This window comes from Epinephelus fuscoguttatus, linkage group LG16, assembly GCF_011397635.1.
Source record: "Epinephelus fuscoguttatus linkage group LG16, E.fuscoguttatus.final_Chr_v1".
In the NCBI taxonomy this organism is placed as follows: Eukaryota; Metazoa; Chordata; class Actinopteri; order Perciformes; family Serranidae; genus Epinephelus; species Epinephelus fuscoguttatus.
The window spans coordinates 32057566-32074322 of NC_064767.1; the positions used below are offsets into that span (position 1 = coordinate 32057566).

A 16757-nucleotide genomic window follows, 5' to 3' on the forward strand; every position below is an offset into this window, starting at 1 on the left:
TAGTTCAAAAGTTCAAAGTTAGTTTAAAAGTCAGTTGCTCTGTTACATGTCTGATAAATGTTGAATGAATGGCTTTAACACACAACATCCAGTCTGTAGGTTAAAGTTATACAAAATATAGAGTGTTCAACTCAGTGTAAACATCCAGTATGCAGCTGTTTGATCAGATCCCACCAGCCTCGAGTTAATTATCCAATCACAAGTCCGCAGACCTCTCTGAAACAGCACATGATTCACCATGAAGCTGGTTATTAAATGAGAGACAAATTGATGTTGCGAGTGTTCTCATTCTGAATAGATAAATACGTCTCTTTGCCTCAGCCTCTCTCTTTTCCTGTCTATCTCTCTGTGATACTCCTAATGGGGAGTTAACTGCAGTGATGAATAAACTAATTATGGGCCAGGTCACATAATTACAAATTGACTAATTTTATTTAAAAAAAAAAAAAGAAAAAAAACCTCAGATGCAAATTAAAAGCCTAAGAGGTATTTGATTGCACCTCACATCCTTCAATCTGCATTAGTACAAGATTAACTGTATCAAATTGAATTACATTAGCATACTTGAATTAATCCATACTGCCTCAGCAGGATGTATGGGCCCAATTATAACTCGCTGTCCCGATATTGTGACTTTGAAAGGAGCAAATGGAATTAGATGTGAGTGTCACACTGTAGCATAACGGATTGACCTTACACTTGAAAAAAAAATGTTTTAACAAACTAAATCAGAATATATTTGTAAGAAAAATAAAAGGATTGAGTAATTAGATTCATGTGTTTATGTACACAAACTGTACACGTATATTCAATTACACAGGTTGTGTGAAAATCTGTACTGCATGCGTTCGTTGATGTAAAGTTAAGGAAAGAAAGTGGGGAGGATGAGGAGGGATAAGATGAAAAGTGAGTGTCTGGGGGGTGAGGGGTTGGTGGAGGGGGGGTGGGATTTGCTCAGTGGCCATACAAGCTCTGACTGCAGCCAGAGACGTTTAATCTCGATTTAATTTAAAGAGCCATTAACTACAATCGCAGCATTAAAATCCATCACTTCCTTGACACCTGGCCCCAGATTGCCCCATTTCCTACACGTATGACTGATTGACCCCCTGCTTCATCGCTTGCTTATAAACACGCTCACGACACACACACACACATACACACACACACAGTAAACACACAGACGATCGTTCCGGTCAGGCAGAACGGGCATATACATAGCAGAAGGTAAGAAAAAATGCACTTGGCTGTCTATTTTACATAATTTAAGCGCTTTTATTTTGTAACGGGAGTCCAGTTAACATGATTATCTCACGCAATCAATCAAAGTGCAGAAGAAGAGAAGTGTCCCTCTCTATTGGTTGACATGATGACATCATGATTTGGTTGCTGCAGCTGATACTGGAGCAGAGACGATGACACAGATGCTGTCCAGCCCCATTTAATCTCCTGCTGAAACATCATCATCACCCCTTCCTCCCCCCTACACACACACACACACACACACACACACACATATATACACACATATATCTTGAAAATGGGTAAATTTAGCCAATATAGTCTTTGCGATGCAATGTCACATTTATTTAGAATAAAAGCCATATTTGGATTAAACAGAGAGGTGATATGTAATCATATCATATATCAGGTTTGGTGGTTATAAAGAGTCAGTGAGAGGGGATGAGGGGTTGGGGGTCAAAGGGCAACGGTAAAAGGTCACAAGGCTCGGGGTGACATTGGCTGACCTTCTACAGGTCAGCGATGGCGTCTCCGCCCATGACAGTGATGAACGGCTGCTACACAGTGGGTCACGTCCAGGGCTGTCGGGCAATACATATACAGGGGCTGACCGCAACACACACACACACACACACACACACACACACACACACACAAGGGATGAGAAAGAAACAGACAGACAGAGGAAATAGGGGAAAAAAGACAAGATGAGGTGATGGAGGGAAGTAGGACCACTGGATTCACTGGAAACTGGAAACTACTACATAAAACTCCCCAATGGAAAATAACGCTCCCATAAAATGTCAGATGTGACACAGTCAGTACACACACACACACACACACACACACACACGCACACACACACACACACACTCCCAGTCCAAAACACCCTCCCGCCACTGTTTCCTGGTCCATCCCGTTTGATTCTTTGACCTTTCTTATATTTCAGCTCAAAGTCCAACCCCCATAAATAATATTATGGCGGGGTGATGTTTGGAGTTGGGGTGATAGAAGAGTGCAGGGCAGGGAGGGGGTGCGAGGAGGGGGTTACACAAAAGCCCTGTGACAGAAATGCACTGTGAGTAATAAGTAATACACACAAACGCTGATTGATTTGAGCCCCGGTAGACAGTCACATTTATCTTTATTCCATCATCCAGGGGGGCCATCAGATAAGAGAGGGCCTCACATAGGGTTTATATGAGTGGACAGCACGTGTGTGTGTTCAGATAAAGATGCACCACATGTGCAGAGAGAAGTCTCTGTCACTGTCACCACTCAAACGTTGCAGTAAACACGATGTAGGAATGCCAAGTGCTTCGAGAATTCACGTTAAATTCAAGAGGATGAAAGAAAAATGATGGATTTAAACGGGCTAAATTGGATTTTTGCAGTTGAGTTCAGTTGTAAAAATCAATATACATTTTCTGATCTTTCTGTATACAAAAAAATGAGCATAGAAAGCCTTCATTTAGCTTTCATTTCAACATTATCCCCTCGTTTATGAGCTCCTTGCAGTCTCGTGGATCATGCCTGTCACGGAGAACAGCATCTGTGTCACAGGTGTCTTGTCTGGTGATAAATGCGGAGAGCATTTTACAAGCAATGCCAGTTTAAATGACTTCATCTCCTTAACGTACGCATCTGTGAATCACGCACAGGGGTTTAAATCAAAGGAGAAAAACATGAAGGAAGTTAACTTTCATCGGGGGCAGAACTTGAAAGTAATCACAGCCCCGTATCAGAGCTTACTACAGAGGGCACTAAAAGGGTATGAAAAGTCAATGCTTTTATGGACACGCTCATGGTGCCAAACAACAAATACAAACTCATATGGATGCTGATCTACAGCCTGTCTGCTACTCCCTTCCCCTTCTCTTTTTTTTTTTCTCCTACGGCTGTGTAAAACAATCAATAGCAAGGGCACATTAAGGTCTGGGTCGTATACTTTATTTATATAAGGCAATGACAAATCCTTATGATGCAATGGTTTTTGGAGGCATGTATTACTGCGCCAAACAAATAAATATATTAATGCCCACAGGGGAGGCGGAGAGATTGACGGAACAACGGGAAACGACAAGCCGCCAAATCCATCACGGCGACCTTTCAGAAGAAATGTGCCCACTATTTTGTCCACTTCCTTCTTATTCAGCATTTCAATTAATGTCCCCGCTTCTTTCTCCTTCAGTTACAGCTATAACTCAGAGTGGGATTACGGAAAGAAGTGACGTTTTTGCATATTTAGGGGTTGTCACTTAAATCAGAATCAAGGAGCAGAGAAGGGCCGTGAGCGGGAAGTGTGAATGTAAGTGATTTTACCCAATATTTTATTTTATGACATTGAGTTTGTGCCACTTTTAAAAGCTGAAATAGAGAGCCATCATGAGCATGATCCAGGTTGAATGAAAATGGATATTTTCAGAGTGTTGAGTGATATTATTCAGGAAAAAAAAAACTTTTTTGGTTTGAGTTCTGTGCTCTATTCAGTAAGAGACTTTGCACAAGAGCTGAAACAATTAGTTAATTAATGAGTCCAATGACAGAAAATTAATCTGCAACTACTGTGATAATAAAGTATATGTTTACTTTTCAACTATCTTTTTTTTCTCTTTTTAATTATGAGCTACATTTCTCTGTTTTATATCAGCATAAATAGAACATTTTTGGGTTGTGGACAAAATGAGCAATCTGAAGACATCATTGGGTTCTGGGAAATTGTATTAATACTTCTTTTTTTGTACAGTTCTACAAACAAAATGATTAATCTCAAAAATAATTGAGAACCTTGTGAAAATTTCCAAATATGGACACGTCGTGTCTAAACTAAAAACATTAGTTTATCGACACGTATCGATTCTACATATTTGAAATGTTATGTTCAAATGACACACACACTCCTGTAGTGCCCCCATTAATGTAAAGTGTTACTTATTGTTAATGTTACAAGTCATTCTGCTTTTCTCTGCTACACACCAAATAAAGTTGTTGTCACGTTATATCCTAGTTATATTTAACTTTTAATCATTTTAAATTTATGCTCTCAATGTCAATTTTTTCTCGTGGTATTGAATGTCGCAATTTTTTCAGAAATTATATCGAAGTTGAAAATTCCAGTATGGTGACACTAGCCTAACCATCACACACCGCTCAAGTGCAGGGAAATGTACTGAATGACATTTGGTTTCTCTTTTATACACACAAACCAACACACGCATACACCGAGCCCTCCCACCATGATGTCATCAGGAGCTGACACTTTATTAATGGGGGACTGTAAAGGGAAGACACAAGCAAAGAAACACACACATCTGTCTCCTGCCGGCCACCTGAGCTGTCTGCTGTCACTCTCTAACCTTCCTCAGACGACTCTGTCTGACAAGCTGGATGAATTTCACACACATTTTTTGTATTTACAATTATCATGTAAACAACATACCTGCCCTCTGCGTCTTTGTTGTTAACTTTAAATCATTTGGTTTCTTTTCACACTTGTTACAACAATTACTCATCCCATCTGAGGCTGCATGACCCAAAACTGAGAGCTCAGCTGAGACAAACCAGTTGCTTTCTTTGGGACTCTTGTGTGGCGTTCTGTCCGGTCCAAGATCCCCGTGTAATAGGATTCCTCAAAGCTGCAGATGGATGGCAAATCTAGGCAGTTTCATCTACTAAAAGAGGGCATAAATCACTAGCGGAGGAAGCGGGGACGAGGCAGGGGTTATCACCAGTCTGCCTCCCTCATGAGAGCTTTGCATTAAAGCATTAGTGAAATTAATTCATCTTTCATAAGAGGTTTGAGCAGTATCTGTGATCTATGATAACAACCAATTTCTCACTACGGAGGGACCGGAGGAGGGAGGGAGGCGGGAGGAAAAAAAAATACTCGGCGACCCTGATAGACTACACAAATCTGCTCTTTTTAAATGGGCTAACATTATCTGGAGTGCTGCTCTCTGGAGCATCATCCCAGATTCATATCCCAGCCGGGAAAGAGGCATAAATCACCGGGCAAAACTTTTCTCATCTATCCCCCCCTTCAGCAAACCTCCTTTCTCTCTACATCACTCCCCTCATCCCTCTCATGCTGAGCCATGCCACGTTTGTTTTGTGGTTTTCTTTGCTTGTCCTGTTAAACGCAGAACAATGCTTTTGCTGTAATCATTTTAAATGGCTTTGCGCCTCAATCAGTGTAATTGGTTTTAGATCATCTCCAGAATGGGAAAGTGGGAAACCTGAGACGTGAAGATGTTTGGGTGTGTGTATGCGTGAATGTTTGTGTGTATGTCTGGGGTGGCTCGGGGTGGGGAGTCCTGCAGTGTGTGAAAGAGACGGAAATTGGGGGGAAGTGTGTGAAGGGGGCCGTATCCATCTCTTTTGCATATATTTGCGGAGGCGGCCGTCGGAGCATGGTTGACAGATGAGTGGGGAGTGCGGGGATGACACACGGGCGGTCGTGCTCTTTATTACTATATCAGCACAGCTATGCTCAGCGCTCGGCTCCCCTCTGATAACACACTGCCACCGAAACCAGAAAACTGAACACAGCGGAGTGAGCAGAGAATTGCTCCACGGGACACAGCAACGAGGACTTTGTCTCTGTTTCACGATTTGAATTTTTTGACTGATTTGTCTTTAAATCAGCTATGTGTCAGCTGGATTTCTTCAAAGCAGAAAAAAAGATTGAACTCTAAAACAAAAAGATGTAAAAGAAAATGAAATGGCTTTTTTAAAAAATGTATTAAAAAAGGGAAGCGACATCCCTTGTACTTATATAAATTATTATCTGAGGTTATATAACAGAACAAGACTCAATGGCTGAGGTGTTTTATAAGATTCGTTTAGCAATTTTGTTAAGAGAAAAATATATCAAAGTTCATTAGTTTTTGTTTTTATTATACACAACATTAAATGTCTGGAAAAAGGGTACTGTACTTCAAATGAGTGATTGATGACTTTACACTCAGCAGCTTTATTAAACCTGTGCACTATATGCGATGTAAAAAAGCTTCATTTGTCATGACACATTCCCCCCTCTCACTGTGATATCTGTCAGTCCATGTCCCAGCACAAACAACATCACCATCAGTCAGTCAAGTGTGCTTATTACATTACCCACCTCAGGAAAGTAGTCCTGTGGAAACTTCTCCTTCTCCAGTGAGGGTGTGCTTTCTAGTGTCTCTGAGTAGGTCTCCTTCCCTACAACCTTCTTGAATTTCTTGGCTAAAGTGGAAATGGTAGGAGGAAGGATGGAGACAGAACAAGAAAAGGAGGAGGTGGAGAGCATGGAAAGGGGAGAAAGACAGTTTATTGTTACAAACATGGCAGGTTAATTTTTGGAGACCCCATGTGTGAGTCTGAATCTCCTGCTACAATCAGAGCTCACTAAAAGCCGGGGCAACTTCCTCAGACAACTGCACCACCTGCTGGTCGGACTGAAGAACACCTGTATTGAGTTAGACAGTGAGGGGTCACAACACAGGGAAAATTAAATATATGTTTGTCTTTGATCTCACGGGATGATTTAGGTAGTTTGTGAATAATGAGCCTCAACATATCCTGATCCCTCTGCATTTACTATTACATGAACATAAAATTACTGGGCCAACCAATTCCTCTTCCTTGATACTTTGTACAGAATAGAGAGCACACTGCACATCTGTCTGTCCTGGAAGATGGATCTATATGCTCTATATTCTTTATGTTAAAGTGTTTAAAATGTTGAAGTACTTATTTATCCGATTCAGGAGTCTATGGATACAGAGTGTCATATATGTTGGTCTTCTGATGAATGTTGTTGATTTGTTATTTTGGGCTACATAAATAATGTGACAAAGTCCAAGAGGGTCTTGATTTGAGGGAGAACTTAAGTCAGATAGGGGTGTAACGACATATTGTTGTGATATAAAATCATATCAGTTAGGGATGCATCGATGGGCCAATACTGATATGTATTGTTATTTATTCCCCCGTTTGTGCCAGGGAAACAAAGAAATATTGATTTAAAAATAATTGAACTGTTTTAAAGTTTTTCAGGCCTTAAATAAACTACCTCTGATTGAACACAAATTTCATCATGAAACAACCTTCTTTCACATGAAAACATAAAAAACTGCTTCAAAAGCCTTTTTACTATATATTTAATTCCCTCTATAATGTCTATTTTATAATGCTGCAAAAATGTCAATGAATTTCTCCTTCAAACTGTATTTATTCAAGTTTCTTGCCAAAAACTAAATTTTACAAGGTCGCATTTGAACACATCATGATAATGTAATAATTTACATTTGCCGATTACTCATTTTTACTGACGAGAGCAGGAATGCATCATAATGTAACTACGTGCAACCTTTCTTAGCTGTTTGTACAGCTACTGGCTACTACCAGTTAACAGCTAACGTTAACTAGCTAGGATAAGTTGCTCACAGTGTAGCATTATCGGGGAAACAGTAGAATGCGTCCCAGGGAAGATCTCTGTTTGGCCTAAATACGCTTTCTTTAACGTCCCTGGGACAACTGGACCGCACAAAATTGATGTGACACAACAAAAAAATGTATCAGTCAATGCCATCGGTAAATGTCATCTGATTTACCGATAGTTTGATGCCGGTCAACAAGGCGCGTATCAGCCGATACCGATATTTGGCCAATAAATCAGTGCATCCTTAATATAAAGCATATGCGTAAATAATAACATGGATGATGGCTGAGGTCCATTTAACTGTTTCAGTTTCAGGGTCCTGGTATTGTGCGTGCTGGCTCACTGTCATGGCTTACTGGGACACTTGTTTAGAACAGAGCCATGGTTCTATGTTAGTAGTAACACAGATGGTTTTTCTGTCTGCTGTGAAAAAGGCAACCCATCACAGAATGTAGTAGTTTATCTAATTCTGATGTTCAGTCAAATCTTTTAAGAACATGTGTACATATACATGTGTACATGGCGAGCGGTCCTCTTCCCTCTCGACCCCTCCCCTGCCTTCGCCCTGTCCTTCACTGGGGTAACTGGTGCTAATGCTGACTTGGGTCTAATAGGAAGCGAGGCGCCTCCACATCTATATCCCTTCTTTAATTAGCGCGGCCGCAGGACCCCGGGGCCCTCTGACACCGCAGCCTGATGAGACCGCCGTAACTGTCCAATAACCCGCCGCACACCATTACTGTAGGCCCGAAATCTTATGAATTAAATCCTAATATTAATAAGCATTACCATTCTGTCCCCCTCCCTTTACATTATCCTCAAAGCCAATCTTAGCTTGCTGGTTTTGATGGAAGCGGGAATAGCCTGTAAATGGTTGTGTGTGATACGCAGGGGTGGGATGAGGGGGCATGGTGTGAGGATTTCATTTCGACACGGTGCGGATGATGTATATGTGGAAGTGTGTTGGAAGGGGGCTACTCACCTTTGAAATCAAACTGGTGGATGGTTTTCAAAGACTCGTGGATAAAGTAGAAACTTCCCAGAGCCTGCAAGAGGAAAAGTATTGGTGAGATTTGACATGTTTTCCATAAACTATTCCATACTTCTCAAGATATTTATTTCTGGTTCTGAATCTGGTCCAGAATCCAGATTGAGATTATCAAGATTTATCACTTCATAGACAAAGATTCTCCACCTGATTGGTGAACTAAAGCTCCTACAGTTCCCACCGTTCTTGCAAAACCTCCAACCTGTTGAAGTGCTACAGTTTATCACACTATTTCTCTGTTTTCCAAGAACCCTGCTCATAACCTTTTCACAATGTTGAGTGTGCAAAGGATTGACCTAATGTGAGAATGCTTGACTAATAAACTGGGCTGCGAGTATAGAGCCTCACTCTTTAACACACTCCACAGCACACGCTCAACGGGAAACCACAAACACTACACAACATCGACTACAAAACAACAGGTGCAACGTGCCCTCAGTACAGTACACTCAGTCTCTGTACACCCCATTCTCGGGCTCAGACTCTTCTAATGTGGCAAGTCAACAATTTGAGCTTTCAAAGGACACATTCAGATGGACTTTTGAATGAGCAAAGATCAACTTCAATAGGCTTAAAATCTTAATTTTCCCTGTGAACAATCAGGAAACTTTCCCAGTCGGCGGACGAGCCAATCAAAGTCTGTGGGAAGAAGTGAGAGTGGTGCAGAGGGGGATTTGATGCGGTTCACAGTCCACTACACTGCTTTTCTGTTGCCCTCTTTACATTTAGGGCAAATGGAGGCAAAGCTCAAGCTCAATCCTCTGTGTCTTTGAGATAGCAGACCTTTGGTTCGGGATAATTCGGAGTCTCCTTCCTGCCCTCAAAGCGAGAGGCAGAGGGTGGTGAGTAACTTTTACTAACAAGACCAGAGCGACCAAATTAAAACACGAGAGAGAAATTGGCAAAGATGGAGAGAATACAGTGAAGTTGCAAGGTAGAAGACGAGATAACGGGAGGTAAGACTCAGGTACAGTAAAAGAAAGAGGAGTGATGAAGAGGGCTTAGAGGGGTGTGATCAAAAGAGGGAGGAGACATGTGTAGAAGAAAAGGCTCAAGGCATGAAGAAGGATTTAGTCTGGAGGGTTTTCCTGTGTTTTCCCATTGAAGCCGCCGGGTGCAGACGCCTCTCTCCAGCACGCTGGGAGAGAGTTTGGGCCCGGCCTGGCCTCTGCATTATTTATGAGTGCCGGCACATCTTGAGATTAAACATTTGCTGATTTGTCAAAAGCACAAACATGAGGTCCTGCCCATCTCCTTGACATATAAGTTCAGCCGACGGAAAACACTGTCGCACATTTAATTGATGAGAACAGCGGCTGGTGACCCAAACCCCCTGCTGCGCTCCCCTCCCTCCTCTCCCTCATTCCTTCTCCTGCTCTGACGGAGGACAGAGAAAAAACGGACGAGGGAGGCAGGGGGGTGCGTGTATGAGAGGGGACGGTGTTGGACGAAGGCAGGACTCAAGGTCACAGCTTCCCATTGCGAGAGGACAGCTTCCAGGAAGGCCCCCTACACTTATTTGTGCTCGCTTGTCTTTATGTTCTCTTTCACCTTAAAGTGCCGACAACAGACTTGGAGACAGAGATGGATAGGAGAACAGGCAGAGGGAGGGAAAACTGTGCCATTTGTCAAAATGGTGCCACTGTGCTAACTGCTGCTGTTTGTGTGAATATTTCAGTGGGCAGTCAAGCAAAAATGACTAGTTTGAAATATGACACATGGAAAATCATAGAGGAAGAGAGACATATTTCACTCAATTACAAATTAAATAGCAGGATTGCAATTTCTTAGGGAAAGTCCAAGTACTACTGCGGAAATAGTTAGTCGATAAATTAATTAGTTGATTGACAAAAAATGAATGGTAATGGACAAATGGTTTATTAAGAAAAAATGTCAATGATTCTCTAAAGGTGCTGAAATACTAGATTTAAAAAAATACATCTTATCTAATAAATTATTAAAAATCTTTGACCAGTACCAGATGTAGCACATTCAGAGCCCTGGGCAAACTTATTATCTTTATTATTGTTATTATTATTATTATTATTATTATTATTATTGTGTTTATTATCAAGAAGAATTTCTTTTTCTTTTTTCTTTTGGTGGTGTTGGGGCTGCCTATGTAGCCTATAGAAAGATTTACTACTGCCTCTGTCAAACGAAGACAGCTGACTTTACCCTGAGCTCTAGTTAAATTGTGATGGGCTCTAATTTTCAACTTTTATCAAATCAAAATGATCAATAAAAATAACTGGAGAAATACTAACCCATTATGAAAATTAATCATCAATTGCAGCCCTGAACAGTACACTTGCTGACTTAAAGAAAATCTGTGCTTATCTCCAAAACCTGATTAATGACTGGAGGGAGTCTTCAACAACTATTTACTGCAAAAAATAGAAATAAGTCACTTTAGAAATAAATAATTAAACCATTCACCTTAATTCCAAACAGCCACTGTTTCTCTCTCAGTGGAGGCTGATCTCTCTACAGGCCCTCAGTGCCTACAAAAAGCTAAATTCATATGACATCAAACAAATCGGCATGAATCAATTCTCAAATAAATGATAAACAACTATGCTTAAGTGGCTATCCGTGTAATCGCAAAAATCTACTTAACCCTCAACCCTAATAAATATTTATTTGACATCAGGGTTCAGAGCCCAGCAGCTGCTGTGCTCTCTCTCCTCTCCTCTGCCTCCCTCCTGCACTCTTCATGAAGAAGCTATTATATTAGCAGGGCGCAATTAATCCATTTGTCTCCTTACATGACAGGCTCAAAATATTCATTAGGGCTGGACTGCGCTGACAGGCCATGCTTATCTTTTACCAGTAGCTTTACAATGGCCTGTGTCAAACGTATGTTTGTCACGTCCCTCTTTATTGATTAGCTGCCAGATTCACTTGAAATAATTAAAAGTATATTTTACATATTTATAAACCCCACTGCCACGGCAGCTACTTAATTTTCCATTAGTAAAATGCAGTCTATTAAGTGCACCGTGAGGGCTGCTGGGGGGGAGGTAAGGGGGAAATGAGTAATCACCATAATTGTAGATAGAAAGACAATAACCGCGCCATAAAAGCTGGGGTTTTATGACTCGTTCTGGCAATGCTATCTCTTATCACAAGTCGTATTGGCTACGCCACTCACAGATAAGGGCACGATGACACACTGCGCTCGCTGTCCGTGTACGTGTGTGTTCACACAAGTGTGTAGTTGACATTTCCAAAACCCCAGCAGATACAGGCTGAACAAGTCCCAATAGACTGGCTGGTGGAAAATAGAGACTTGAGAGCTGCAGTACATAGCCTGCATACTTTGCTCCGCTGAATGCTTTATCGATACCAAGGGCTGCAAAAATTAGTTCTGGCTGACGAAGAGAAGCAGGAATTCTGTGACCTCTGAATAGATTTTCTGCGTTTAATGTGAAAAATGAGCCATAAAGCAAACATAAAAGTAATAATTTTTCTTCAAGGTCTCACCTCCAATCTGTGCTAAGGGAGAGTGGCCAGTCCCAGGAGAGCTGACACATACACACTCCAGTGTCATCACAGTGTCACTGTACAACTTCCGAGGGTAATGTTCTGCTGTCCCCCAGACACTAGCAAAGTGCAGGCTTATGGGTTTGTGGAGCACAGTGATGAGCATGTGTGTGCAATGAGGGTTTTAACAGGAAAATAGATGATACACTCATAAAGGGACGTTTACTCCACAGATGTTAACTGTTGCTGAACATGAATGTTTTCATTTGGACATTCTTTCCTTTATTACTGTGTTCAGCTGGTATGCTTACATCTTAACTTTGTGTATAAAATTTGTTGTATGAGAGGTTGTGGTTTCAAATATGCATTGTGTTTATATTTTACATTATTGCTCACAGTGGTACCAGTGCACTGAGGCCATAGTGGTGAGTTTTTCTGTGTTTTTGTGTAGCTATCACAGTTCATCAGCATTCTTTACATCTTTTTTAAAGGGATAGTTCAGGTTTTTTAAGTGGGGCTGTATGAGGTAGTTGTCCATAGTGTCAGTCAGGAATATCAGAATGCATTTGAGCAAGCTAAAAAAAAGTCCCATCTAACAGTTTTTTTTGTATGCTATATTGACAATATTGTCACTGTATTACCTTATCATCAGACAGCCCATTAACATGAGGAGGCCATTAACAGCTTCAGTTCTCCATCTATGCTCTCATCAAAGCCACCAGACTCCATTGACAAAAACAGTAATTTTGGCAAGCTGAACAAGGGAGCTGCTGGTCTTAAAATACCTCTATCAGTTGTTTAGTTAGTGTTACCGTGTGACTTTGGTGAATCCGAACTAACCCTTTTAAATGCCAAAGTCTCACATTAATACAAACCTACAAACTGATGGAGGCAGCGGCAGACCAGCAACTCCTGTGTTCTGCAATGTTAAATCGCTGTTTTTCTCAATGGAGTCTGGCTTTGAAGAGTGAAATAATGCCTTTAAGTTCCACTGTCAATATCACATACACCTTAACTGTTATAAATATTTTTAGGTGTGACTTTTTTTAGATGGCTAATATATGTTTTGCTGCTGACTCCTCCACAGCACTACACTGACTAGCTTCTGTGTCAGACTCCAGCCAGTGTCTCCAAAGTGGGAGCATGCTGATATCTACTGTATGTAATACACTGGGTATAGATAAGTACTTCATATAACCTCACTTTCAAAGATCCACATTTTGCCTTTAAGTGCTATCTGCTTTTCACTGTTTTGGCAATGTTGCGTTATATTTTGTCTCATTTCTGAGTTGAGCATCAGTGGCACTGGTACTGCTTTTTCAACCTTTGAGCTTATGCTGAGCTTATGCTAATTATGCTTGAGTCTTGTCTTTATAGTTGTGGACATCATTCCTATCCATACTAATAAAATTGTACTAGGAACACCAGTACACAGAGACAACAACTTCTAACAGGAGCAGTAAGATCAGACAAGCTACTAATTAACCCAGATTATCTAAACCAGTTAGAGTAGGCCAGAGTTAGAGTTGATTGGTTTATTAATGTATTAGTTTACAACCTGTTTGATCGTCTCACTGCCTGAATCAAAAAAAGTGTTGACAAGTCATTTCGAGATCCCAGAAAAAAACTTGTTGATACAGTCTTGTTATCATAGACTGAAAGGATGGCCAAAACTACAAACATAAGACAAGATGTAATGAAATAGAATTAAGCATTAACAGCACTTCCTTTAAAGTGATACAGTACTTGCGCAATGATCAGGGTGATCTCTGTGTTCAGGCTACAGGCTCGTTACAGCCACCTCAGAGAAATATCTCCTCAGGGTTTTCTGTGGCATTTCGCCCTCTAGACAGCAGAGACAAAATGGGCTGTTTCCAGTTTATATCTCATTGCTCAGAAATCCCCGGAGTCCCCTCATCTGTCAAATCCCGAGTGATGCCACACTTCCACATAAACCTGCACACAGAAACATCAACGCAAAAAAACAACTCACAAATGTACACACACACACACAAGCGCAGTTTTATCGGAAAGGTCAATCAGATAGGCTGTCATGAAGAAATGGTGTTGCGATACATCAGAAACACATGCCATGTCAAAACAGCTTAGAGAAGGAGGCAGAGATATAAGCTCTGACTAATAGCTACATAATATCCTCATTAGTCACTAAGCACCGGCATTCATACATGGCTACATACTCCAAATCAAAGTGTAAAGGGTGAATAGCAGACAATAGTGCAGCATGCTATGTGCTCTGACAGCTACTGAATGTAAGAATCCACATATCTGTTTCAAGATCAGCCCTCTATGTCCCAGCAAGGGACCCATTGATATGCAGGGTCTGGGGCTAAAAGAGCACCTTCACAGGAGCCTCTCTGCACAAATCTCCAATACTGCACAAACAGCCTGTTTGTCATCCCCGGCAAGGAAAACACCACGGCACAAAAGTGAGCAGCATCAATAGAGACGGCTTGCTTTTTCAGTCCGGAGATACAGATGGAGAGGCCTTAGTATTTTCTACCCCTCCTGAGCCCACCGCCCACCCCGGGCTGCCATATGTGTTTGCCAAGGCCCTCTCCCAGTGCCATTGATTGAGTATTCAGAGTATTGAGCCACAGTGTCTATTATTCATCGGCTGCCTGGAAGGCCTGACTGGATACACAGACAAAACTCTCATTAAAACTTCCTCTGTCACTTCCTGTGATTTGAAAGCGGTCAGAGTGTTGGAGCCATCCGTCACGTTCTGAAGGAGCCCTTGTCTCTGGGGTGTGTGTTTGTGTGTGTGTGTTTGGGGGGGGGGTGGGTATAGGTAAGGGACAGAGGGAAGGAATGAGACTCTCTCAAAGATATACTAAAAGGAAACATGTTAACATGCATTTACTTATTTCACAGTGATTAAGATTAAAGCTGAGCTTACTCTTCTTAATGCTCTTCCTCTGTCCCCATGAGGGACCTCATGAGCAAATCTTGCAAGAAAATTGGTTTACGTGGCAAAGAAGAACTTCTATTGATCCCTTACGATTAAAACAGAAAAAGCAGATCCAGACCACCTGAACCTCTTTTTGACTGGTATTGTGGCTACAGTGGATAATATTGACCTGTAGCATTAAAATATGGTTGGATGAGGCACATTATATTAAAGTGCTTTTACAATGTTTGCATCGTTTACCTGTACATATAGAAAATGTTGTTGGCAGTAAACCAACAAGTCTAAGCCATCGCTAGCAGCTATGCAAGGCTGCAAGTGCCATTCTAAAGAATACCAAAAAGTGTTAGACAGATAAACCAAAGTAATGACAAATTACAACTTTGATCTGATGATAAATGGGAAAAGATAAAGTCAGGTGATCACCAAAAGTTCACAAAGACCATGAATGTCACATTTCACTCTGAAGCACAAATGTCAAGCTATTGGTGTTGCTCGAGGAAAATCAGGGGATCACCAGAATCATTAGGATTCATCACCAAACTTGTTGCCAGTCCATTTAAGGGGTTCAGAGATACCTTTAGTTGAAAAGCAAGGTGGCCATCAAAAACATTAGGATTCATCTTCTGGGGACCACGAATACCTGCTAAGAATTTTATGGCAATCCATCCAGTAGTTTTTGAGATATTTTATGTAAGAACAAAAATGTGTATCTCATGGTTTTATAGAAAAAGTTAGGGGAATCCCAAAGTCACTAGCATTTAACCTCTGGGAGCTACAAAAGTTTGCACCAAGCTTCATGGCAATCCATCCAACAAAGATATTTCCATCTCAGTCTCAGAACCATCAACTATCTTCTGATGATACAGCCTCTGGGGGCAACAGCCGCCAATAAGTGGGGAGGTCGAGTGTAGCTAGAGGATATCCGGGCCAAAATTTCTCTTCCATATGACACTCACTGTTTCCAATTCATTAAGCGAGTTGTGACGGGTCCAGGCGACATTTCGGATGATCTCTATTGACACATATATGCATTTGAATACAGATTAATTAGAAAGAAGCTATTATAAAGCTAAACCGTCGACAGGTGATAACTGATGGGTTCTGATATTGCATTTCAGCCAATTCAATCCACCTCTTTTGCCCTCTACATGGACCTGCGGGGAACCAAAGCCCGCTCAAACATGACTGTTCGATACTCTTTAGAATACAAACAGAAATCAGAATGCTTCCAATACCAAAATATTCTACCGCTGCATACAGGTTCAGCTTTCGCATGCAAATATCTGTTTATAGAGATTAATTCAATCTGGACTAAAAGGATGGAGCAAGCAACCAACGAGCATCGCCATTCATAGACCCAGAAATCACTGTATTTACTATATTTCCCAAACCAAAACTCCATCCATCCATTTATTGATTGTCTATTTCAAGTAAACCCCCAGTGCTGTATGGATCAGTTATGATACCTGTTTTTCAGCTCTGTAGACTGTGTTTCCGGGCTTCCACTTCATTATTCTAAAATCTCCCAGAATGCAGAGCGACATGCGCTTATGATTGATCTCAAAACCACTGATTTTATTTTCTTTTGAGGAAAATATTATGGATGGGTCTAAACAAGGCATAATTGGCCA

At 41.1% G+C, this 16757-nt stretch overlaps 1 protein-coding gene across 2 annotated transcripts in view; it reads right to left on the minus strand.

Moving 5' to 3' along the window:
- LOC125903575 (inositol polyphosphate-5-phosphatase A) overlaps positions 1-16757 on the minus strand; it is a 165047-nt gene that overhangs the window by 62786 nt on the left and 85504 nt on the right. For both annotated transcript variants that reach the window (XM_049600571.1, XM_049600572.1), the window contains exons 5-6: positions 8646-8709; positions 6362-6465 (exon numbers count right to left, since the gene is read on the minus strand). In XM_049600571.1, the coding sequence (XP_049456528.1) occupies positions 6362-6465; positions 8646-8709 (168 nt within the window). The remainder of the gene's footprint in view (positions 1-6361; positions 6466-8645; positions 8710-16757) is intronic.